Below are 24,915 nucleotides of genomic sequence, written 5' to 3' on the forward strand. Positions count from 1 at the left end.
GCCGTGACCAGGGGGGCTTTTGCCCAGGTTCGCCTGGTGCGCCAGTTGCGACCCTATCTGGACCGAGATGCCCTACGCACAGTCACTCATGCGCTCGTGACCTCCCGTTTAGACTACTGCAACGCTCTCTACATGGGGCTGCCCTTGAGACCACTCGGAGGCTTCAGCTGGTGCAGAATGCGGCTGCGCGAGTTGTGATGGGGGTTTCCCGATACTCCCATGTAACACCTGTACTCCGCGAGCTGCATTGGCTCCCGGTTGCCCTCCGGGTGAGATTCAAGGTGCTGGTGATGACCTATAAAGCCCTAAATGGCTTGGGTCCAGGTTATCTCAGGGAACACCTGCTGCCAGCATCAGGTTCCCTTCGTCCAGTGCGCTCCCACAGGGGGGGTCTTCTCAGGGTGCCGCCGGTAAAAGATTGCCGGCGGATAACACCCAGGGGGAAGAGCCTTCTCAGTGGGTGCGCCTGCCCTCTGGAACCAGCTGCCCGTGGAGCTTAGGACTGCCCCTGACCTCCGTTCATTTCGCCGGGACCTGAAGACCTGGCTCTTCAAGCTCTCTGGCCTAGGCTGAGAATTTTAATTTTAATTGGGGTTTTTATTTTTTTTCAGGGATTGATTTAATCTTTTTAAATTGTTTTTAACTTTTGTATCGATCTTTGTTTTAAATACCCTGTAAACCCCCCTGAGTCATTCGGGAAAGGGCGGTATATAAATCCAATAAAATAAATAAATAAATACATTTGTTTAGTGAATCACTGCACTTGTTAAATTAGTAATACAGTAACTGGCTTCCCCATTGACATTGCTTGTCAGAAGGTTGAAAAAGATGTTCACATGACTCCGGCACACTGCAACCGTCATAAATATGAACCAGTTGTAAAGCATCTGAATGTAAATCATGTGACCATGGGGATGCTGCAATGGTCATAAGTGTGAAAATGGTCACAAGTCACTTTTTTCAGTGCCATTGTAATCTTGAACAGTCACTAAACGAAGTGTTATAAATCGAGGACTACCTATACTTCCCAATTATGTATAAAATTACATATTGAGATGGGTGGCTAGAGAAATAAAATGGAGATATAGTTTTGCATACGTACGTTTGTGTGTATGTACTTGTGTTTGAGGGGGAAGGTAGCAGGCTAGAGTCTCTTATGGGGTATGATATTCCCATAAGTAAAATAATCTGGGAAGCTGTTTAGGAACCAAGCACTAATCCTTCTGTATCGCAGAAAGATTTTGTAGAAGCTTTCCCCTGAAATTTTTACATTGCTGCTAGGTGAAAGCAGGCCTCTTCTATTCTCCAAAAAGAAGTAATACTTTACCTTCTCTCTTGACAGAACTTTTCTGCTTGGTTTTCACAAAGGAAATTGATGTGATGAACTAGGCCTCCCCTTTGCTTTTAATAGGAGAGAGAGAATGAGGGAATGGGAACTACAGCAATTCTGATGTGAGTCCACAGCTGGGAATAATAGTGGCAAAATTCCAGTTATAGCAATGCCTGCAGCTGTCCAGGACAAACAAGCACCAAGCTCATCTTCAACCCGTCTAGAGTAGCATTATTGGACAAGGTGCATTCAATCGTTAATTAAATTTCCAAGTTAAAAAATGAATAAATGATTGATGTAAACATTATACTTGTGTCTTTCTTTCAGGGGTTTGAGATGTCATATTCAGCGCTCCCTTCTCCAGTTTCCCCTCATAATATAGGTAGTCCTTGAAATGAACAGTTCATTTAATGAGTGTCACATGATCAAAATTTAGATGCTTGGCAACTAATTCATATTTGTGATGGTGGCTGTGTCCCAGGTGATGTGAGCCCCCTTCGTGACCTCCTAACTAGCAAAATCAATGGGCAACGCAGATTAACAGTCATGTTACTAACTTAACTGCAGTGAATCACTTAATAACTATGGCAAGAAAGGTCATAAAATGGGTCAAAACTCACTTAGCAATGGAAATTTTGGGCTCAATTGTGGTCATACGTCAAGGACTACCTGCAATAATACTGTGAAGTAGCACAGGCTAGGGGTAATGTGAATGGTCCAGAATCACTCAGTGAGCTTCCAGGGCTGAGAAGATTTGCATTTGGACCTCCAAAGTCAGACATCCTAACATCTCCACTGCAGTACATAGCAGATTAATGGGTTTTAATGTAATATAAGGTTTAAAATTTTCATAATCCAGCACAGGTGTTAGTTTTTAAATAGTATCAGACTTTGCTTCTTATAGTCTGGATTCCTTTGTGAAAGAGGAACAGTATACATCTGTTTGTTATTTAGGTAACTGCTAATTCTTTTATCAGTGTGAAAAATAATTCTTACAAAGAGCCTCTTTACAGCATCTTTGCCTAGTCTATGATTTTCAGAAGATGTTGCTGTTTTGGCACTGCTACTGGTTTTAGAGAATTTGTAAAAATTAATAATGTCCAACTTGTTAGTAAGTAGTCCAGTAATTTTTAAATGCTTCATAACAGAGGGAAGGGGCATCTAAGATATTGATTTCATAACTATGAAAACATGCTGTAATAAACATTTAATTTGTATGTTATTTTGAAGGTTGCATATATTTTTATGTAAAAACTTTCAATAAAAATTATATATTTTAATGGATGCATTCTAATTGTCCTTTCTATTTTTTATCTTAAGAAAATTGTTTTTATCTCTTTTTAAATTCCATATCACATGTGTCAGTGAAACCCCAAATTTTTACTTCTCCAACAGAGAAAATCTGATGTCTGTCCTTTGAAGTACATTTTTGGGAGTGTCCAATATCTTTTAAATGCATTTTTAGTTAAACCAACTTTACCTTAAGTCTGTTGATACTTTTTAAACATTTTAAAAGAGATGAAGTAATTGATGGGGCATTACTGGAAATTTCCAAAATGTTTTTTTTTATTGAAAAGTTTTACAATACATTTTTAAATACAACCCCCCTCCCCTCTCCCCAACCCCCCCAACCCTCCCCTCCCCTCCCCCCTCCCCAACTTCCCAGAGCAAAATACAGGGTATAAAAATACAAACAAACATAATCTAAAATATGCAAACAGCTATAAAATATTAAGTTCTATCGCACTTTAACTCTTAATAAATGACTACAAGCTAGTTATACATTATATCCGCTACTTATTCAAATGCTAAATGAAACTTTTTAGTCCCATATTTATTCTGGATATAATCAATCCATCTTCTCCACTCCACAATGTATCTCTGTTGCGATTGGTCTTTCAAATACGCTGAGATCTTTGCCATTTCCACCAAGTTGGAAACTTTTAAAGTCCATTCTTCTATAGTCGGCAGTTCTTCCTTCTTCCAATATTGCGCTACTAAAAGTCTCGCTGCCGTAATTAAATTCAACATCAACTTAGTGTCCGAAATTTCCAAAATGTTCAGTTTAAAATTCTTCTTGAGCTTTTGATAGAGATATGTTATAGGTTTTACTTCTTACACGAATACCATGAAATAAGGGAGTATTTTGGAATAACATGTCTTTGATTGCTTGGATTTTGGTTGCAGAGATCCAGGCAGGCATGCATAGGCAGGAGCTCTTTCTGCCAGCCACCAGAGATGAGGGAGGGAAGTACTCTTGGCAGGGAGCAGCAGCTTGCAACCCTGCTGCTTTTCCATTGACTTTTTGGGGAGGCTGGCAGAGAAAGTAAAGAGATGATCACATGATCACAGGGCATTTGGCAATTGGTTGTAAATGCACACAAATTTCCAAGCAACCTGATCATGATCACACGACCACCGGGTGGGTGGGCAACAGGTTGTGATGGTGAGAAGTGTTTTACAGCCTGTAAAGCACTTTTTCTGAGGCCATAACTTCAAATACAGGAAGTGTTCATCCCAAATTTCTGTTGTTAAGTGAGACATTTGTTAAGTTATTTTTGCCCCATTTTACGACCTTTATTGCCAGTATTGTTAAGTGAATCACTGCAGTTATTACATTAGTAACATGGTTGTTAAGTGAATCTGGCTTCCGTATTGACTTTGCTTGTCAGAAGATCGCAAAAGGTGATCACATGACCCCGGGACACTGCAATGTTCCTAAATATGACTCAGATGCCAAGCATCTGAATTTTAATGGGGATGCCACAATGGTAATAAGTGCGAAAAATGGTCATAAGTCACATTTTTTCAGTGCCGCTGTAATTTTGAACAGTCACTAAATGATTGTCCTAGTAGACAATCACCTCAATATGAGCCAGCAGTGTGCTGCAGCTGCCAAAAAGCCAACACATTGCTAGGCTGCATTAACAGAAGGATAGAATCAAGATCAAGTGAAGTACTAATACCACTTTACAATGCTTTGGTAAGGCCACACCTGGAATACTGCATCCAGTTTTGGTCACCACAATGTAAAAAAGATGTCGAGACTCTAGAAAGGGTACAGAGAAGAGCAACAAAGATGATTAGGGGGCTGGAGGCTAAAACATATAGGGAACGGTTGCTGGAATTGGGTATGTGTAGTTTAATGAAGAGAAGGGTGAGGGGTGACATGATAGCAGTGATCCAATATCTCAGGGGCTGCCACAAAGAAGAGGGAGCCAAGCTATTCTCCAAAGCACCTGAAAGCAGGACAAGAAGCAATGGATGGAAACTAACCAAGGAGAGAAGTAACCTAGAACTAAGGAGAAACTTCCTGACAGTTAGAACAATTAACCAGTGGAACAACCTGCCTCCAGAGGTGGTGAATGCTCCAACACTGGAGGTTTTTAAGAAGATACTGGACAGCCATTTGCCTGAAATGGTATAAGGTTTCCTGCCTGAGCAGGGGGTTGGACTAGATGACCTCCAAGGTCCCTTCCAACTACTTCTTCTTCTTCTTCTTCTTCTTCTTCTTCTTCTTCTTCTTCTTCTTCTTCTTCTTCTTCTTCTTATTATTATTATTATTATTATTATTATTATTATTATTATTATTATTATTATTATTATTATTATTAAACTGTTGTAAGTCAAGGACTACCTGTAATCATTATGCAACCAGCCGTTAAGTAAAGACTAGTTGTATTGTTATTATCAACATATTTACTTTTGCCAATTTATGTAAATAATTAAATGCATTTCATCCACAATCCCCAATCTTTCCTCTTTCTCTTCATTACAGAATAGAATAACAGTTGGAAGGGATCTTGGAGGTCTTCCAGTCCAAGGCAGTGCTCAGGCAGGAAACCCCATACCATTTCTGACAAATGGTTGTCCAGTCTTTTTGTAAAAACATCCAGTGTTGGAGCAGTACAGTCCTTTGTATAGTAGCATCTCTAAAAGTTCCTGTCAAAATCTGCTTTTTTTAAGCATGTAGCGTTCCCATGTGTTTGTCTGCATGTATATATGTACATATACACACAAAGGAAAAGATGGAAAGCACTTTATTTATTTATTTATTTTATTTTAATCCCATTTATATCCCGCCCTTCTCCGAAGACTCAGGGCGGCTTACACTCTAAGCACAAATCATTGTGCTTAGCAATGTGCTTCCTTTCTTCTGTTTTGAAAGATTGTGCTATTATCCTAAAGGACTGCCAAACTATGCCTGAATATTTTGCTCAGGTTCCAAAATAGTCTCATCTGTAACATATTCCAGAGTAAGCCACCACCTTTCACATGAAAAAAGCTGAGCCAAGCAGCTGTGTCAGTTTATAATACTTCCCATTAGGACCTAAAAGACTGTGCAACTGCCTACAATACTTGTAATGTTCTTAAGCTTGTATGCTATGTGGTTCGTTCGGTATAACTTGTAACTATTTAAACCAGGGGTGTTAAACTCGTAACGTCATGCGTCGTGTCGTGACATATTGTGACTTTTTTGCCATTGCCGGCAATGGGGTGGCTGGGGTTTCGCTATGATGCATCCAGCCTGTGGGCCAGCAGTTTGATACCCCTGATTTAAACTGTTAAATTGCTCAAGAAAATAGTATTCATGAATTTGATTTTCCCCCCTTGCGCTCAGTACAATAAGTCAAGGTTGAATGGTAGACTTTCGTTGCCAAGAGCAGAAGACAAAATTGAAAGGAAGTTTCTTACACATGCAATAGTTGATAGAGAACCTCTTACAAAGTACTTTTCTAAGTTGCCCCCCATCCCATTTTAGTGGGGCATGCACAAGTGAAAATCCTGGACTGTATCTAATATAATTTAGGGCATATGTGAACATATAGGGATACTTTTGCATATTATTTATTTATTTGTATCCTGTCTGTATTATTTTTACAAATAAGTCAAGGCAGTGAACATACTTAATACTAATGAAGGAGAATATTTGTAGCTCAGGTTGAAATGAGGGGTCCTTGGTGCTCTCTGAGCTTGGTTATTTTCTTGCAAATGTTACATTTTCCAAACTAGGTAACATCATCTGTGCTTGAATTGGTTTGGGTAATGAAACATCTGCAAGAAAACAACCAAGGTTAAAGAACACCAAGGACCTCTTGTACTTAATGCTTCCTCCTCCTATTTTCTTTTAACAATCGCCTGTATTTTACCAGACTTAGGATGTTTTATGTCATTGTACTGAATCTGTTTAACCAGGAAATAATAGTTAGGCTATGTGAAAGTGATACTGTGTTTTCTTTCTACATAATGGCATTCTGTGGAAGTACAGTAAGCCTTTTGCAGGCTAGAGAATGACTCCCAGGAATTGTTTATATCAGGGGTCTTCAGACTTGGCCCTTTTATGATTTATGGACTTCAACTCCCAACCAGGCACGCTGGCTGAGGAATTCTGAGAGTTGAAGCCCACAAGTCATAAAAGGACTGAAGACCCCTGGTATATATTGTAGTACAGGTAGTTAACCCTTAGTGACCCCCCCCCCCTTTTATTCTTCTACTGTGGAAAAGCTTGGGTTGAAATTATGAATCACTGTAGTTTGTTTCACCTGATATATTATTCGGCTGATGCTGCCAAATTCCAGCTGCTGAAAACTACTGTCAGAAAGAGATATATCTCTGCTGTTTTTAAGCACCCTAGAAGAACCTGACTGATCAATGAAACTATCTTAAATTCACACCTGATTGCTACCTCTTTTATTCAGTTTACTCCACCCTCACCCCAAGATTATCATAGGCTTCACCCACCTTTTTCAATAAAGAAAATATTGACTGAGTCAATATTGACTCAGTATGTTCGATAACATTAAGATATTGTATATTGTTAGGTATATTTTAGTTCAATCATAATTTGTTAATGTACTGAGAGGATACAGAGGAAGTTCAGATCACACAGTATATAATTACAGTACTGCAAGATTACAAATAGTTCTAAATTTATTTTCATCAGACATTCTTTTGTCTCTATTCTGCTTTCATTTGCGTCCCTTCATCTATGTCAACCATCAGATGCGTGAAAATGATTGTCATGTCTTTAGGTTATATGACATCCTTTCTAGAGTGAACTCTTAAAGCATGGTGATAGTAGGTATGTACTGTGGACTTAGCCAGTGGCTTTCTTTCATTGCAAGCCAGCTTGGTGTTTGCCCAATCTACAATAAATCCAAACACAATTTCAGGGCCCTCTACTATCATAGGATAGTTCTACCTATGATGAGATTTTAAAAAATAAAGCAGAGCGTTCATCATATCTTTATATTTAGATACACCTCTAAGCAGGATATTTAGAATATTATGTGCAACTCTGTGCAACCCCTCTCCTAATTTATGAGGAATATTTGTGGTGTTGTTAGAGATATATATGGGTGGGGGATATAAATGGATATGTTCTTTTTTGCAGTGACAATGTCATTTAGCTGGCTGAAAACCTGAATGATTTGCAATGAATATTAGATTGATTGAATATTGCAACAGTGAGTATGGATCTGGAAAGTATTGTAACAGCAACCAAGATATTTATGTTTTATGGGAATAACTGATTGCGATTTATAAATGACAAAGTGCAGCAAGTAGATACATTTATATAATTTGATAGAACACATTTAAGAAATAGAAACATTGGTGGAAAAGTGGTGGACAGAAAAGTTCATATCTGCTTTGAGAAATGACTTTGTCAAAATAAATGAAAATGGCAATGTATACAAATTTGTTTTTGCCAACTGTAATGTAAAGTGAGAGTGGGTATGCCAGTTGTGATTGGATGAAATTGATGAGATCATTAAAAAGGAAAGTGAGAATTTTAAAGAAAAAAAATGTATGAATGAACGAATGTATGAATTAATTTAAGCGTAGAGAAGGTCTGTTTACATGGTTGCTAAGAATTGACAAAATCAGTCAATTAGTGAAGGTATATAGAAGCAAGAAAGGTTTTAAGAAATTCGTTAGTATATTAAAAAGAAACAGGTTTTCCTTCTTTATGATGTTGCTTAAAGTGTTGGGTAGAAGATCAAATGTATCTTATAGATTGCCACTGGTCCATGCTGGACAGAGGGGTTTTGCATGGGCCTAAAGCAATTGACTACAGATTTCAAGTGCTGTCAGTGCCTTGCACTCATATCTTTTGTTGCTTTAGATGTCCTTCTTGACACCAGGTGGAGTTCGTGGAATTCGCAGCTGATATTTTTTCTTTGTGTCCTAGGAGGGGAGCATCTGCTGCTACTAGGGTTGAACTCTCAACCTTCCCAGTGGGAGTTGAGTTTCTTCGGCCACTGAGTAGTGAGAATACTATGTGTGCTAAATGCTGCTCCACCACACTTGGTGTTTGACCAGATGCAAAAACAGCAAACACTTCTTTTGAGTCATAACAATATGGTTTCAGTATTATTATTTTTTTGAAAACTGTTTGGATGTTTATCCTAATATCATTAGTACTCCTATGAGAGTTGTCTCTATCTTATATTCCCCGTAAACAAACATGCTGAGGTCAATTTCTCTTGCTGCATGAAAGTGTGAGAATATTTGTTGAACTATTCCCAAAACGGTAACAGGGATCAACCTTTCATGACATCATGTTTTTGGTTTTTTTATCATGTAAAAAATAAAGTGCATTATCCTTCTAATAAATCCCCTCCTTCCTTCAAGGTTTGGTGACGGATATCTGTCCAAGAATGGTTATAGAAACAGTTGTGTTCTGGGAAGAACTTAGGCTAAAAAAATAAACTGTGGTAACAAAAGAGCTGCTAGAAAAATGTGATTAGCTGTCATCCAGGAAAGAAGTTGCTGTTTTTCTCTGCTGCTATAAGCTATTTGTGGGGAACCAGATCATTGCTTGTTACTGCTAAGGATGGTGGAAAGCCAGCAGCCTACAGCTGACCTGTGAACATAGGGAAGGGATTAGAACGAAAGTTGTAATATAACGAGGCTCTGCCCGGGGGCATTTGGGTAAGTAGTTTTTGGCCAAGCATTCTGTGCCCCCTAGGCCTAAACTTGTTACCCATGACTGAAATTCAGATCCCATGCTCCCCAAGATATAAGGACCATTTTTTTTTCCTTTTTTGCAGGTGATGGGGTGTTTTTGCCAATTTTGCCAACTTGGTTTAGAACAGAAATGGTGCCTCTGGAGAAGCTTGGAATGAGATCAAGCAGCATTTATTTATCCTGCATGACTTGTGGAGTAGCTGCAAATGGACAGCTGTTTCTACTGGGGCACAGCCAAGATACCAGTAATGTTTAGTCTGCTGTAAGCAGTGCTTTTTTTGTCATAGAATGCACGGAACAGTGTTCCGGCACCTTTTTTTGAATGGAAGAACTGGCTCCTTCTAAGCTGCCAGCGCGAGTACAGGTAATCCCCGAGTTACGAGCGTTCACTTAATGCTCTCATGCTTCCCCCTCCCTTTCTGCCGGACAGGACTCACCTGGAAAAGGTCTGTCTCCTCTCTGCTGCTGTTCCTGCTGCCGCTCTGATCTGAGGCCAGGGTTTAGAACAGAAATCGGGCCGTGGGGGGCCCCACAAAATCATTCCACGGCCATAAATCTGAGCTCCAGAGGACTTTTCCAGTCCTCTGGAGCCTGGATCGGGCCACTGGGGTGCCGGAAAATCGCTTTTCGGCCATGGATCTGGGCGGCAGAGGTCTTTTCCAGGCCTCTGGAACCTGGATCGGTCCGCGGGGAGCTGTGGACGCGTCCCCTGGCCTCAGATCAGAGCAGCAGCAGGAACCGTGGCAGAGAGGAGACAGACCTTTTCCAGGTGAGTCCCGCGTGGCAGGAAGGGAGGGGGAAGCATGAAGTATCTTAGTGGGTCGGGGAGGCCTGAGGAGCCTGTTCCATCAATAGGCCCTCCATGGCCTTCCCCACCCTGAGATACCTCATGTTTACTTAACGAGCCGCGTGCATTTTAACGAGGAAGAGAGTAATCTTGCTAAAGGAACGAGATTCACTCTATGAGTTTTCCGAGTTACGAGTGGAATGGGCAGGCTCCATTACACTCATAATTCGAAGACTATCTGTAAAGCTCTGGCTGGGTGAAAGGAAGCTGCCGGGGAAATCAGGGGCATTGAAGGTCGACCTGGAAACACTTCCACGGCCCTGAAGGCAGACCCTCTTCTCTGCCTTGGTTCATGGGGCTCCTGTCCTCACCCCGGTGTTGGCCACCAGGGACCAGGACTGGCTCCTGGAGCAAATCTCTTCGAGGAACCAGGTGCGCTCCCAAAGCAGCAGTGCCGCCGCTGTCTTGGTCACTCTGGCTCCGGAGGAAGCCTCTGTGTCATCAGAGGCAGAGGACGATGAGGTAGCAGAAGACATGCCGGCTCTGAGCAAGCGCCCTCTCAAAAGCCACGGCAGTGGTGTCTGTCAGCTGACGCTGCTCACGTGATCTGCGCCTCAGAAGCTCCCTAAAGTGGTTTCTTCTCTCTCCCCCCTCCCCCCCTGCTCCGTAAAGGGCTTTTGACTGGAGCTGGAGCTGTGCGTGAGTTCCAGCGCCTTTCTTTTTTTTAACAAAAAAAGCATTGGCTGTAAGTTTGGAGAAATATTTCCATTTAATCTTGGAAATTGGGAATATGAAATGGCAAGCGAGAATTCCACCTTACTGTGAGATTTAACATTCAGTTTTCAAGACGTCAGTTAATGAAATGGACATCCATTCCTAGGATTTTATTTTATTTTATTTTACTATTCCAGAATGAAGAGAAACTTGTTTGCTATTTTGAGTGTTTAGTAGTGAGATGTCAGTTCTGCCATTTGATTGGCTAAACAGGTGGAAGGCTTTATGACACACCCAGGAATTTGCTGTCACTTTCCTAGACTAGTCTTGCTCAAACTACATGGTGGTTGGAGGTAGGCCTGGTAAGAACCTCTGTATAGGTGAATAAATAGGTTTTCTTGAGCCAATCTCGAGAGGGATTAAGTGGGCGGAGGGTGATATTTCACCTGTAATAATATACCTCTGTGTTTTTCTAGCCACTAAATATTAACTGCTATTACTACTTCACTCTGCAGGACAGCCTAAACATGCCTTACATTTGATCTCAAAGAACAACTGTGGACTCTTCAGCCTCATTGTATTCATACATACCCTGTGACCAGCAGACCAGCATAGTACACACTAGTGCCTTCTAGTGGCACAATTAATGTGTGCAAACAAAAACTGGGCAATGCTGGCCCAGGGTGTGTGACTCCGTGGGATGCATCTGCAGTTGTTTGCAAATCTACAGAAGCAGCTTCCTTTATGAAAAGCAGAGGAGTAGAAGCCTTCTCATGTTCAATGGTCAAGTGTAAGTCTGATGAGCAGAACTTGCACTAAATCAGAGGTGTTAGTGGTGATTGCTACAGTCTTTGTAGATACACATTCTCCTTTAGTGGTTATGTGTTCTGATTTCCATATGGCATGTTCTGGGATCCACTGCTGTGATCTTTCTGTTTTATTTTATCTGGTTTTACATGTAGTAAAAAAAACCTGGCTTGTCTCTACAGCACTTAAAATGATGCTTCTGAATCTTGATGTGATCCTTTTCACACTAATCTCCAACTGACTATATCTCTTTCTCTGGTTGATTGTTAAATGTTACTGGTATAGCCAGGAAATAAGGCTGTGAAATGACCTGCAAGTAACTTCTTCTAACTTTCCCTTAGGATCAATATTTCAGTGACTTAATATGGATGGGAAGACTTCTAGCCGCTTATTTTTCCTTGCCTTACTTCTTTGTTTGCTTATGTAAGCAGCTCAGAGACTAGTGCCGAGACACATTTCAAATTAATGCATTTAAAGGACTATGCTTGTCTTTTTGGCAAAGCTTAGGGTTTTAGTTTTGGCTCCCTGGTAATTTGTGACGAATTAACTCTTTCTTTCTCTTCTTTTTACAGTTGGGGCATGGCCGTCAATGTGCATTCCACGTCTGTGACTAGTGAGAACTTGAGTCGTCATGACATGCTAGCATGGGTCAATGACTCTCTACAACTCAGCTACACCAAGATTGAGCAGCTTTGCTCAGGTACTGTGACAGTAAAGAAACTCTTTAGAAAAACATTTTATTGGAAAACTCTTTCATTGGAACCAAGTTCATAATAGTTTAAATGTTCCCTGGTAGAGAAGAGCAGGATTGATTTATTTATTGAGCTTATAGCCTGTTGCAATACCTCTTGTATATTTTTGCAGATCTGAGGTGCAAAAAAAACTGGATGACCTCCAAATGGCAGCAAAGAAGTAATTAAAATGTTGGAGGGTAGTGGGGGGTTGCCCCCTTCTAGTGTTAGTCTGTAGTTTTGCAGCAAGTTTTGCATTTGGAAACCTTCCTGAGAATGAAAGCTCACACCAGAGAATATATAAATGCACATTATATGACATACAACAAACATCCACTAACAAGAAAATTTAAAAATAACTACAAACCTACATATCAGGCAGGTCACGTCTTTTTTAATATCGAATTTGTTGTTAGCTCAGCTCAGGAGCCCCATTAGGTGGGCTCAGGCTGCCATTTCTCTGAAGGTTGAGGGAAGAAACTAATATAGGCACCTGCCATTACTATGTTAGAAAAGTCCAGCACAAATATTCAGGTTGATACTTGATACTGAATCCTGTTCCTAGGTTAACAAAATACAATTGCTATGTAACATGCTATAACCAGACAAACCATAATATGGTTTAATTGGATAATTTTATTTATACAAGACATTAAGAATGGATGCAGTCACATAACACACTGAAATGCAAACTACACAAACCCATTTTAGCTTAGTTTAGCATGTTACTCGTCCTAGCTTCTGCCAACCTAGCAGTTTGAAAGCGCGTAAAAATGCAAGTAGAAAAATAGGGACCACTACGGTGGGAAGGTAACAGCCTTCCGTGCGCCTTTGGCGTCTAGTCATGCCGGCCACATGACCACGGAGACGTCCTTGGACAAGCGCTGGCTCTTCGGCTTTGAAACGGAGATGAGCACCGGCCCCTAGAGTTGGAAACGACTAGCACGCATGTGCGGGGGAATCTTTACCTTTACATAAATTTAGCCAGCATTTTAGTATATGCGTGAAGCAGAGAACAATGCACTTCAAATAATTACACTCTCAAATCTAATGGATGTAAGTCAATTCTCCCCCAATAAAACATGTAGACTTTGATTGGGGTGGTAGCGATGTTTTATTGAGAGAGAGATTGCATTTAAGGGGATGAAAAGTTGAACTACCTATTTTTTACATAACTAAAAATGCACAGTATTATTAAATTCAGGCAATACTTGAAATTTGTGTGTCTGTCACCTCCAAAGTGCATTTCTCTCCATGAGGATGCAGTTAAAAATTATTCTTTCCATCTCTCAGCATGAGTTTAGCTAACTCTTTTTGGTCTGTATTATCTCCTCAATTAACTCCGGAGCCCATAGGAAAGGTGGTAGAATCTTTGCCTATCACTGGATAACGCACTCATTTTTTCTCCATAGTTTAAAGCTATTCATTTTGTAAGGAAATTTTTAAAAATGTGAGACATAACTGCCCATGAGTCTGGAAATGCTAAACACAAAATAGTCTTTATGAGCTCACACTATTTGATACCTGGAACAATTTCTGTCTTTGTATTTTCTGGGATTTTTGCTGGCCAGGCAGTTCTCTGGCCCCCAAGAAATTGACTAGGTCTCAAAAAGCCTGAGTTGTGCTTGTTAGAATTAAGAGGAAGGGAGTTGAAAATCTAATGAGAGGGATTTCCAAATTGTTGTAGATGAAAGGGTTTTGATCTAGTTGTAAAAGGCAGCAGGTGTGGGTGGAAACTAGTTTGTGTGTGTCTTTCTGTCCTTGACAGGGGCTGCCTATTGCCAGTTCATGGACATGCTATTCCCTGGCTGCATTCACTTGAGGAAGGTGAAGTTTCAGGCCAAATTGGAGCATGAATATATACACAACTTCAAGGTGTTACAGGCTGCATTCAAGAAGATGGGTGTGGACAAGGTGGGTTTCTGCTAGACAGCAGGCAGATAAAGAGTTTTCTTTTTGTATCGGTGTGTGGTTGAGGCTTCCCGACAGGCTAAAATAGACCTGCCTTTGCATAGTTAGATAGACTAAACCACTCGAGTGGATGGCTTCTGTAGTTGCTTTTCCTTCTCTTGGTTCAATTTTCGGCTGGGCTGGCTTGTGCAGTAACTAATGTACTGTATCTTTTTGTAGTTCCATGTAGAAACAGATAGTTGTGTCCCATAGTTTTCTAGAAGTCAGTCCTCCAAAGTAGGAATTGCCAGTTTGGTGCATTCCAGGGAAAATGAATGTTCTGTCTCCAAGTGCTGTGGGCCAGCTTGTTGCTTGAGAGCACATGGTATATAAATGTATAAAATAAATAGGCATCTTGGCCTTGTTTGTCAAAATATTTGCTCAAGGAAATAAATGACTGCACCATTAGTATTGTCAGAGACATTTCCTTTAAGCTTCAACTGATCCAGAATGTATTGATGTGAGAAGTGAAGGGCATGCTTTGGTATGCCCACATGACATCTCTGCTTTGTGAGCTGCACTGTTGCCAATTTGTTTCTGAGTGTGATTCAAGATGCTGGTTGTTAAATACAGCATGAGGCCCTATAAGGCATAAAACCTGGTTACTTGAGGGACTGCCTATCTACCATAGTATCTACCTAGCCAATTCAATCTTGCAAGGTTGGCATGCTCTGGCTTTCTTTAATTAAACCCCAGAACCCCAGAAGCAGACCACCTTTGTGACAGTGCCTGGAATGAGGTCCTCACTCCCCAATATCTGGATGGTCCTCACTTTGCTTTTGTTGAGAAGAGCCATGAAGATTTGGCACTCCATCAAGGCTTTTGATGAGGAACTCTTTGTTTTGTTCCCCTGGTCTGTTGCATTTGCCATCTTTTCTTTTATTAGGCCGGCAGTTTCCCATACATGCTCACCCATATACATTCTACCAACTTCAAATTGTGATTTACAGACATTGATATAAAACAAAAAGATGCTACCCTGCTAAAAATCTCTTTAAACTAGCTTTCTCTAGTCTTTATGCAGTAATTTATTGCGTTTGAACTCCATTTTGCATTAACCTTTTTAAATTTCATGTGCTTCTGGATTTATCTCCGATCTTTTCTCAGATTGTTGGCTCTCAAAACAGTACTAAGATTACTCTGCTCCAGGGGTGTCAAACTCGTGACACGTGACGTGTTGCGACTTTTTTTTTCCATTGCCGGCAAAGGGGTGGGCACGGTTTCACTATGATGCATCCGGCCTGTGGGCCGGCAGTTTGGTACCCCTACTCTACTCTGCTGATTCTACTGATTCTAAGAAACTTGCAGCTTGTACTGATAGGTATAAGCTCTGTCATCTTTGCTTGGAAGAAAGATACCTTCTGGAATAGGGAAAGCATCATCAGTACTTTCTATAGTCAACATGCCAGAATCTAGGGGATGATTTGAAAACATGCTTTATTAGCAGCAGATGTAGAGGCCAAATCTGTTTTTATTCTTGGCCCTTATGATGTTCGCTCCACCTCTACAGCTGTGAGATTGATATGTGCTCTAGTAAATATTTTATATACCCTCCTTCTGTAGCAATTCCTTTCAGTCAAATTAAATGATGTAGCTCAGATAATGCAGGGACTTTTTCATCTTTTGGAATATAGACGTCAACATGGAACTTCCAGAGCTTTGATGCTCTGGAATCAGTTGAATCTGTTGCATTGTTACAATCCTCTTTATGTTTGGCTGGCACAAGAGTTTCTTCTAGGGACACTTATTTTAGTACATTAGCCGGTTATTGTTCCTTATGTGGAACAATATGCTATGCAGGGGCAAAAAAGGAGGTTGCTTGACAGTCACTATAGTTCTAGAAGTGTCATATAAACATATACACAACCTACCACTTCCCTACTGAAAATATTATTATATCTAACTCTCATCAGAGCTTCTAAATGGAAGAATGGATCTAAAACAAAGACAATTATGGATATTGATTAAAAGCCTTGCTGTAGAAAGTTTTAAGATAAGATGGTGAGCAGGTGTAGACTGCACATGTTGTAATGCAGATTACCACCAAATCTGTCCAATTTTGATTGATATAGTTGCCCAGGATATTAAGTTATCCTTTGCTTATAATTCCCACAAACTAATTAAGCCTGCTACTCCATTAGTAAGCAAAATTTTGGTTCATATGGGTCACTTAGCTAAGTAAATGGGCATGAGACTCAGGATCCCAACCTGGCATATTAAGCTTTTAGGAATATCAATACCTTTGTCTGGATCATACCTAAAACCCATGTAATCACGTATCCTGTTCCCCATGGTAGCCATTTTCTGGGATGGAGTTGGCCTAGTAGTTGGACCTGCTTTAATTTTAAGGATTAACAATCTGAGCTGCAGCTAAGGTTCACTGTTTTTGCTAAGTCTTTGAAGAAATGTGCAGCTCATGAAAATCAGGTAGCCAGGGCATCTTAATTTGACACCTTTTTCCAATGACACAGAACCACAGCTATCAGTTCTGGGCTGCAAAGATTTATCTATCACTTAGTGATTATATGGATTTTGGCATCCCAGAACTGCTAGTCCTAATAGAACCATTTAATATAAGTTTGTGAAAGATCATGCAGAATGTTTGGAAAGGCACCGTAAATTAAACAGAGATGCTTTGCAGCTTTTTACAAATTGAAGCTTTTTATTAATTAATTTGTTTACTAAATATAACCATTTTTTATTTAAATGAAACTCAACTCTGCTTATAGTGTAAAATATACATATTACAGAATAAATTAAAGTAGATAATTAAAACAAATCATACAATTGCTGACTGTTGAGTGATCCCGTCTATATACTGAGAAATTTGAAGAAAGTATGGTATTAATATTACAGAGAAATTGTGATTAATCTATTTGAAAATTATATCCACTCCAGCAATAGGTAAAAAGAACAAGTAACCTATTCTACTGGAGTTTCAGTGTATGCATGGTGTTCCTTTATAACTGGAGACTTTTCAGTTTGTTGCATGGGAGACCAAGAAACAAGAGTCTCTAAAAGTAGGAACTACACATGTACAAAGCCTGCTACTCTTAAGTAGAACAGTTTGTTAGAATAAAAATAATACATGCATACTTTGAATATGCTTTGTATTAGGTAAATTCAATTATGACATCCACTCAGATGCATACATTATAATAACTAGCAAATTCCTACTTTAAAGTTATATTAAAATTAATCACTGGTATAAGCAGTGTTGGATTTCTTACCAACACAATGACTGTTCTGTCAGTGCTCAGGCCCACTGAGTATCTGTTATGTTATACTGAATAAATATTGAAAAGTGAGGAAAACATTAATTTTACAAAGAATGTTACTTTTCATGGGCTTTTGCTGTTACAGATCATCCCAGTGGAGAGATTGGTAAAAGGAAAGTTCCAAGATAACTTTGAGTTCATTCAATGGTTTAAGAAATTCTTTGACGCCAACTATGATGGAAAGGAATACAATCCATTATTGGCGAGGCAAGGCCAGGAAGTGGCACCCGCTCCAAACCCAGGTGATCAGATCTTCAACAAACACAAGAAACCCATTGGCACTGCAGGTAATGTTGCTAGAGACAGCTGGGAACCCTGGATCCCACCTCTAGCATGACCTCAGCTTCCTGGCATCCAGCTTGGCAACTCCTGGGTAGCAGTGGGAGGGAAGAAGAGCCAAACCCTTACTGATTTGAGAGATGGCTGTATGCTTAGTGGAAAATATCTGGATTTTGGAATGGCAGTAAGTAAAGGTAGAAATGACCAAGGGTCAAACCAATTAACAAGACACTGCATCCTTGTTCCCATGAAAGTTACATACTCCAGCATATAGATGTGATTTTGGTGGGGACTGGCAGCATTGCCCCGTGGAACCTTTCATCTCAGCAAATAGTGTAAACAGGCAAGCTAATGGAGTGTAGATGTGTTTTTTTTCAAAAGAAAATCGGTGCTAGGACTAGCCAAACTTTGCCTTAATAGGAGAAAGCTATGATCTGACCAAAAGATTCATTCTACTTAGAGTTACTTTGGCTCACTTCTGCTCTACTAATTAAGTAGGGCCCTGGGGTCAGTAATATAAATCCAGATCTCCTGTATCCAAATTCATCTGACCGTGAACAGAACCTACATCAAAATTTTTAACGCTAGCTATTTGAGGGGGCCTTTCCATTATTGGCCGGTTAGCCATCTTGTTTCTATCTTCCTAGTAGTCTGGAAGAGGATAATTTGCTCATGAGAGTTTTATTGCGTGGATAGGGACTTGACTTACAACAGTTTGTTTAGTGACCATTCAAAGTTACAATCGCATTGAAAAAAGTGATCTATGACCGTTTTTCACACAACCGTTGCAGCATCCCCATGGTCACCGCGATCAAAATTCAGATTAGCTTAGAAACTGACTCATAGTTAGGACGGTTGCTGTGTCCCAGGGTCATGTGATCATATTTTGCAATCTTTTGACAAGCAAAATCATTGCAGAAGCAAGATTCAGTTAACAACCGCAGTGATTCACTGAACAACTGTGGCAAGTAAGGTGATAAAATGGGACAAAACTCACTTAACTGTCTCATTTGGCAACAGATTTTGGGCTCATTTGTGGTTGTAAGTCAAGGACTGCCTGTAATTCCTAGCATGCCCCATTCTTGGCCATATTGATTGGGCCTCCTGGAAATTATCGTTCATTAGCATCTGAAAGGCAAGTGATTTCCCATTTTTATATAACCCCCCCCCCAAAAAAAAAAGTTCTGAACCTGGCTATCTGCATTCCGGCTCTGCTCTTGTTGTCTTCAAGATACTTGCTGGTAGAGCTATTTAGGAAGTGTTGTTTTTCTAGATTTTTAATCAGAGTCCGTGCTTTCAGCAGAAGTGAGAAAAACTCATTCCACATTAGTATTAAAACTCCTGCTGGATTTCAAGAGTGGCTGTTCATCTTGATGTCCTACTAAAGCTAATTCTGATGTATCAGCAAGCAGCTGAAGAAAAATGAAAAGAGTTTTAGAAAGAATTTAGCAGAACAGTGAGGAATGAAGGCAAATATACGTGTCCGAGGATAGTGTTGCAGGATTCAATCTGAGTCAGTCATCGGAACCAGAGGTTTAGTCTTCCGAGCTTTCTGACTTGTGCTAGAGACCATCCTTAGACAACTTCTCTCTACCAGAATGTGTGTTTTGGGTTATTCTATGCGTAGTATTTATGTTGTGCCTGGTTGCATGTGGCTTTTTAGTTGTTGATTGGGGCGTTGATGGCTGGCTATTAAGTCATTTTAATCACCAGTCATCAACACTCCCATCAACAACTAAAAAGCCACATGCAATCAGGCACCACATAAGTAACTACACATTCTGGTAGAGGGAAGTTCCCTGAGGATGGGATCCAGCACAAGATAAGATAGATAAAGATAAGATAATCTTTATTGTCATTTTTTACTGTGGGCACAACGGCACACATCAAAAATGAAATTCAGTTTCCCGCTCTCAAAGTGAAACACATACATGACACACACCTAAAACATACTACATACAACATATGTATAGACCCACACCCCTACATATACATAACAATAAAATATTAAATACCGTCCAACTTGAATATATAACGGAAGGAGGAAGCCTGAGAGTTCACAAGGTTAATGCTGTATGGAATGAAACTATGGCTGAATCTGGATGTTCTGCTGCGGATACCACGAAGCCACCTCCACCCAGAAGGTAACAAGGAAAACAGGTTGTGAAGAGGATGAGTAGTGTCCCAGATAATCTTACGGACCCTGTTCAAGCAACGCTTCTGTGCTACGCCCTGGCTGGGAGGGAGGGAACTGCCAATAAATCTTTTCGGCCATGCTCACCACTCTCTGCACCGCCTTCCTGTCTGAAGCAGGGATGCTTCCAAACCAGACAGTGATGCTGTGTGTCAGGATCCTCTCAATCGTCCCCTTGTAGAAAGTGGTCAGGACAGGGGAAGGGAGCTTTTTTCATGCGACGCAGAAAGTGCAGGCGCTGCTGTGCCCGCTTCACCAATTTCTCACTGTTGAGCGACCAAGCCAGCCTACTTGTTAGCTGCACACCCAGGAAAATGATGCTGTCTGAAAAGTCCGAAAGCTCAGAAGACTAAATCTCTTGTCCCGACTCAGATTGGATCCTAGAAGAATGAGGGTTCTAATAGTTAACTTTTCTTCTAACTGAACCTTCTGCTCAAGAGGAAGATGAGTTGTCTGCTTCTTGGTGCAAGCCATACAGAGTGAAATTTCCACAGGAAAGAACTAAAACAGTGTTTCTCGGCCTTGACAACTTTCAGAGGCATAGACTTCAATTCCCAGGATTTCCCATCCAGCTTGGCTGGCTGTGGAATTCTAAAGAGTTGAAGTCCACAAACGAAAGTTGCCAAGGCTGAGGAACACTGGACTAGAAGCACCAGATAGAATGATAAGGATGCCCACGCTGACTATTTAAGAAGGGAATGGGATCCAAAGGCTACCTCCTGGTTCTGCATGTCTTTCCCCAGCTGGGCTTGCTTGCTTTGCTGTAGAGGGGCAGCAGCACACGCTGGGATGGCTTTGCGACCGGCTGAGGGAAAGCTGCATGTAGCTTTATGCTGCTGCCACCTTTGTTTGAATTGCGTTCATAAGTAGGAAGGTTTAACGCCTGGCTTCTTTTGTCTTTCTCTGGAACTTTTAAGCACAAGAACTCTGATCTTGACCGCTCCTTTCTGTGTCCAGGAAGTCTCAGCAGACAGCACTGGGACTCCAGCTGTGCATATATGCTTAACCATTATGTCTTCGGCTTTCATTTGGCCTGGCTCAGCAATGGTGGGTGGGTCCCGTTGATGAAAGGACATAGACTAAACTTTTTTTCTTTTTTCTTTACTTCATAAAGTTCCACAGAGAACCTCTCCAACAGGCCCCAAGAACATGCAGAATCCAGCTCGAATGAACATCACTCCCAGCAATATTGTACGGAAAAATCCTCCTTTGGCTCGGAATGGGGGCAGTGAAGCTGATGCCCAGATCCTGGAGCTTAACCAACAGGTGGGGCAAGAAGGTAGTGGAGAGAGAGGGGAGAGGGAGGGATAGATATAGATAGATAGATAGATAGATAGATAGATAGATAGATAGATAGATAGATGGATGGATGGATGGATGGATGGATGGATGGATGGATGGATAGATAGAATATCTTCCTTTGGCAACCCCAATATTTAGAAAGGTCTTTCCTGCATTCATTATTATATTGTCACAAGCTGGAGGGGTTCTGCCTCTTGCTCTGCTATGGTGTTGGGTGTTGTGGAAGTAGATTTGCTTTTTCCTTAGAAGGTATGACAGGAAATTCATCCTGGTTCACTCTCTGAAGAAGGATCTATTACTCTGAAGCAGAATTGAATCTGCCACTTCTGGAGCACCATCCCCCCTCCCCCCCCCCGGGCCTGGCCGAAATCAAGATGGAATTCTCTCTTCTAGGATTCTGTAAAGCTTTGAAAATGTGATTTTGATCCCAAGACTGGGATTGATATTCATGATTTGTTTAAGGCCCTGTGTTGTTTTGCTGATTTTGTTTACCAGATTATTTTATTATGGACTACCTGTCTAATTTTATGTTTTTAACTTTTTTGTGTTTTTCTAGTTTTGTACACTACTCAGGGTCCACTGGAGTTGGGTGGCCAAATTATTTAAATAAACACACGTCTAGGACACTGAGATAAAGGCTTGGCTTGATGGTAAATTGAAGGTCCTCCAACTTATTCTGCACTGTTGGTTCTCCCAACAGCTCTATGCTGTAGATTAGATGGAGGGAAGTACAAAGATCTGGCAGAAACCACTATTTTGGCATCTTGCTGCCTAACTGGTTTCTAGAAAGACATAAATCACCAATGTTTACTTTGTGTCCATCTGAGCCTTTCCCACTGGCTGCCATTTTATAATTTAAAATTCCAAAACTATCCAGTAGCTTGAAATGGCTGTAACATCTGTTGTATAGCCATGATTGATAGTAACTGGCATACAGTAAATTTTGGTTGAGCTCCCACAACGTGCCAAGTGTGAATTAATGTAATACATTTGCTGTGTTTACATAACATGCTATATCCAAACAGATCAGTCATATTAGGACATATTTTTAGCCCTTTTATATTTTGTCTAGTTTGGTATGCTGCCCAACTGGGCATCCAATATATTTAAATATAGTTATTATTATGTCCAGGTTCATGTTACAGAAAAAAAATTGATTAGGTTCTTGCAACATGATAAACTGCCCAACCTATTCTAGTCAATCTAGTATTTGTGTCTGACCAGTGATCCAAATCCAGATTCTTCTTGCTCATATTATAATCAGGACATTTCACCACGTTTCTTCCATGCAAACTTTTATAGCATAGATTATTCTTCCAGGATAATCCTTAATCTTTTCAGTCAAAATCCAAATGCATCATTCATGCTATCTTAAATCTTGTTTGACTCCTTTTCTCTGGCTATTAAGGAATTTTTTATTTCCAAATTAAAATAGGAGTTATTAAAACAGTGTAAGTGCTGTTTTGAAGTCCAGTTGCTTCTAGAATCAATGAACAAGTATGCTGTATTAGTTCACTTTAGTTTTCCAGTTGCTTTAGTGAAGGAGTGGTACAGAAACCGAATTGTTAAATAGGAAGCATCTTCTTCCAATTTGAGCTGTAGTTAAGAGGGGAGTATTTGGGAGAAAAATTGTTGTCTACAAAATGAGTAATGTTTTTCTCTTTCAGAATAGAAAACTCCTCCCCCAAGGAACTGCAATTGCTTCCAAAGGCTCTTGCTGCTTCTACACACCACTAAACAAGTACTTTATGCCCAGACATTAGTGCTGCAATGGTTGAGTACCTCTCAGCTGTAGAGGGCGCTTGCCTGGTGTGCTGGACATGAGTTTATGAATGACATATATCAGGGCTGTCATTACTATGCTCATTCTTCTCTTCAATTTTGTTGGTTGTCTTTATTTCAATAGTTGATGGATTTGAAACTGACAGTGGATGGGCTGGAGAAAGAGCGTGACTTCTACTTTAGCAAACTGCGGGACATTGAGCTGATCTGCCAGGAGCACGAGAGCGAGAACAGCCCCATCATTTCAGGCATCATAAGCATCCTGTATGCTACAGAGGTCAGTGCAGTATGGGAACAGCTTTGATCACTCTTTCCAGGGGGTTAGAGTTTGGGGCTTGCTTATCGATGTCTGCAGCACGAGCCGTGTGCCTTGCATGCATGGATAGAAGGGAACGCGCTATATAGTTATGATAATCTCACTGTTTCTTACTATATTCTTACAGGAAGGCTTTGCCCCTCCAGAGGATGATGAACTGGACGAGCAACATCCAGAAGATCAGGATGAATATTAGCTATGCGAAAGCACACTTGATTTCTCGCTGTCTGGCTATGACAGATCACCCCATGCTCCTCACTTACCATGGACATTTAAGGTTTTGCATTGTACAGCCTCATCCTCCACAGTCACATATTATAACAGGTTTTCTATCGACAAGAGGCCCCCAGTGGTTTCTGTATGTTGTGCAGAGCCCACAGGAAGCCCAGAACTACATGGTAAAAATAGGCATCAGTAGGTGGCGAAGATCAGCACTGTAAATACCTTGTAGTGGGGCAGAATGCCTAGATTGGTGGCCTGGCTCTTTTTCCTCCTTCTGGTCCATCCCATTTACCCCTATTTATTGATTTCAGTTGTCTTGGGTGTGAGTGCTGCAATCCCTTGTATTATATTGAGAGACAAATTCTTTGTATATTTTTCCGTACTGGATTTCACTAGCACTTTGCCTGTCATATTCATGCTGAGCCAAGCTCTGGCACCCCTCCTGGCTTCAGAAAATTTGGGAGCATGTGAGCCTAAAGGCCAAGCTCAGTACTAGAAGCTCGCTCAGTGGGTGGGTGCAGGGGGAGGGGGAAGAGAATGGACTGGAATATTTATTTGGGGGGTAGGGGGGATTTTAATAATGCTGCTGAGAATATGAGTTTTCCAGTCACTCTACTTGATATATCAGGTAGATCCAAGAAGAGAATTTACTAGATGGTGGCTTTTTCTTTTTGGGATTTTATGGAAGATAATTTTGGAACATGGCAGCCCTGTTGTTTGGAAAAGAAGCATGAAGGGAACTTCCCCAACAATGTTCTATTTTCCGCAAACACCACAGGTTACAATTGAGCCTGCCAGTGGGAAGGGCTCAGACGTTTTGCTCTCCACTTATGATTCTGACCCTACCAAGGTTTAATTCATGCTGTTTGGATATGTTTGCCACACAGACTCTGCCTTGACCCACTCCCTGTTTGCATTGCCTGTTCAATCAGACACTGGTGTGCAAAGCCTGCATCTGTGTTGCATTTTATTTAAAATAAATTTGTGTGGTTAAAATCTGTCCTGATCTGTGTGCCATAACCGACATCTCCACTTGAATGGATTGGTATGGTTGCTGTCAAAATATCAGTGCACCAAGTCCTGAAGCAACAAGCCAGTGATGAATCAGGTGAATATGGGAATTCTGAGCAGACCAACAGTCCCTGACTTTGACAGGCCCTTTTCTAGTTGCTTATGTAGGAAGATTTTCCTTTTTGGCAGCCAAGAAGCTGAGGACTGCTAAGGAGGGAGGGAAGAAACACAAAGAGGAAGG

The 24,915-nt window shown here is 40.8% G+C and overlaps 1 protein-coding gene across 3 annotated transcripts in view; it reads left to right on the forward strand.

The window, feature by feature from the left end:
* The window catches only part of MAPRE3 (microtubule associated protein RP/EB family member 3), a 39,399-nt gene extending 14,740 nt beyond the window's left edge, over window positions 1-24,659 (forward strand). Inside the window, exons 1-7 of one of the 3 annotated variants that reach the window (XM_083360761.1) lie at window positions 11,325-11,592; window positions 12,182-12,309; window positions 14,109-14,254; window positions 17,654-17,855; window positions 21,156-21,307; window positions 23,250-23,402; window positions 23,569-24,659. In XM_083360761.1, the coding sequence (XP_083216887.1) occupies window positions 11,576-11,592; window positions 12,182-12,309; window positions 14,109-14,254; window positions 17,654-17,855; window positions 21,156-21,307; window positions 23,250-23,402; window positions 23,569-23,637 (867 nt within the window). In that variant the 5' untranslated portion in view covers window positions 11,325-11,575 and the 3' untranslated portion in view covers window positions 23,638-24,659. Of the gene's footprint in view, window positions 1-11,324; window positions 11,593-12,181; window positions 12,310-14,108; window positions 14,255-17,653; window positions 17,856-21,155; window positions 21,308-23,249; window positions 23,403-23,568 lie in introns of those variants that run through there. The other 2 variants (XM_083360763.1, XM_083360762.1) reach the window with 2 other exon arrangements.
* Window positions 24,660-24,915: the final 256 nt, after the last annotated feature.

The sequence above is a fragment of the Vipera ursinii genome (assembly GCF_947247035.1).
Source record: "Vipera ursinii genome assembly, chromosome: 1".
NCBI classification, from domain to species: Eukaryota; Metazoa; Chordata; class Lepidosauria; order Squamata; family Viperidae; genus Vipera; species Vipera ursinii.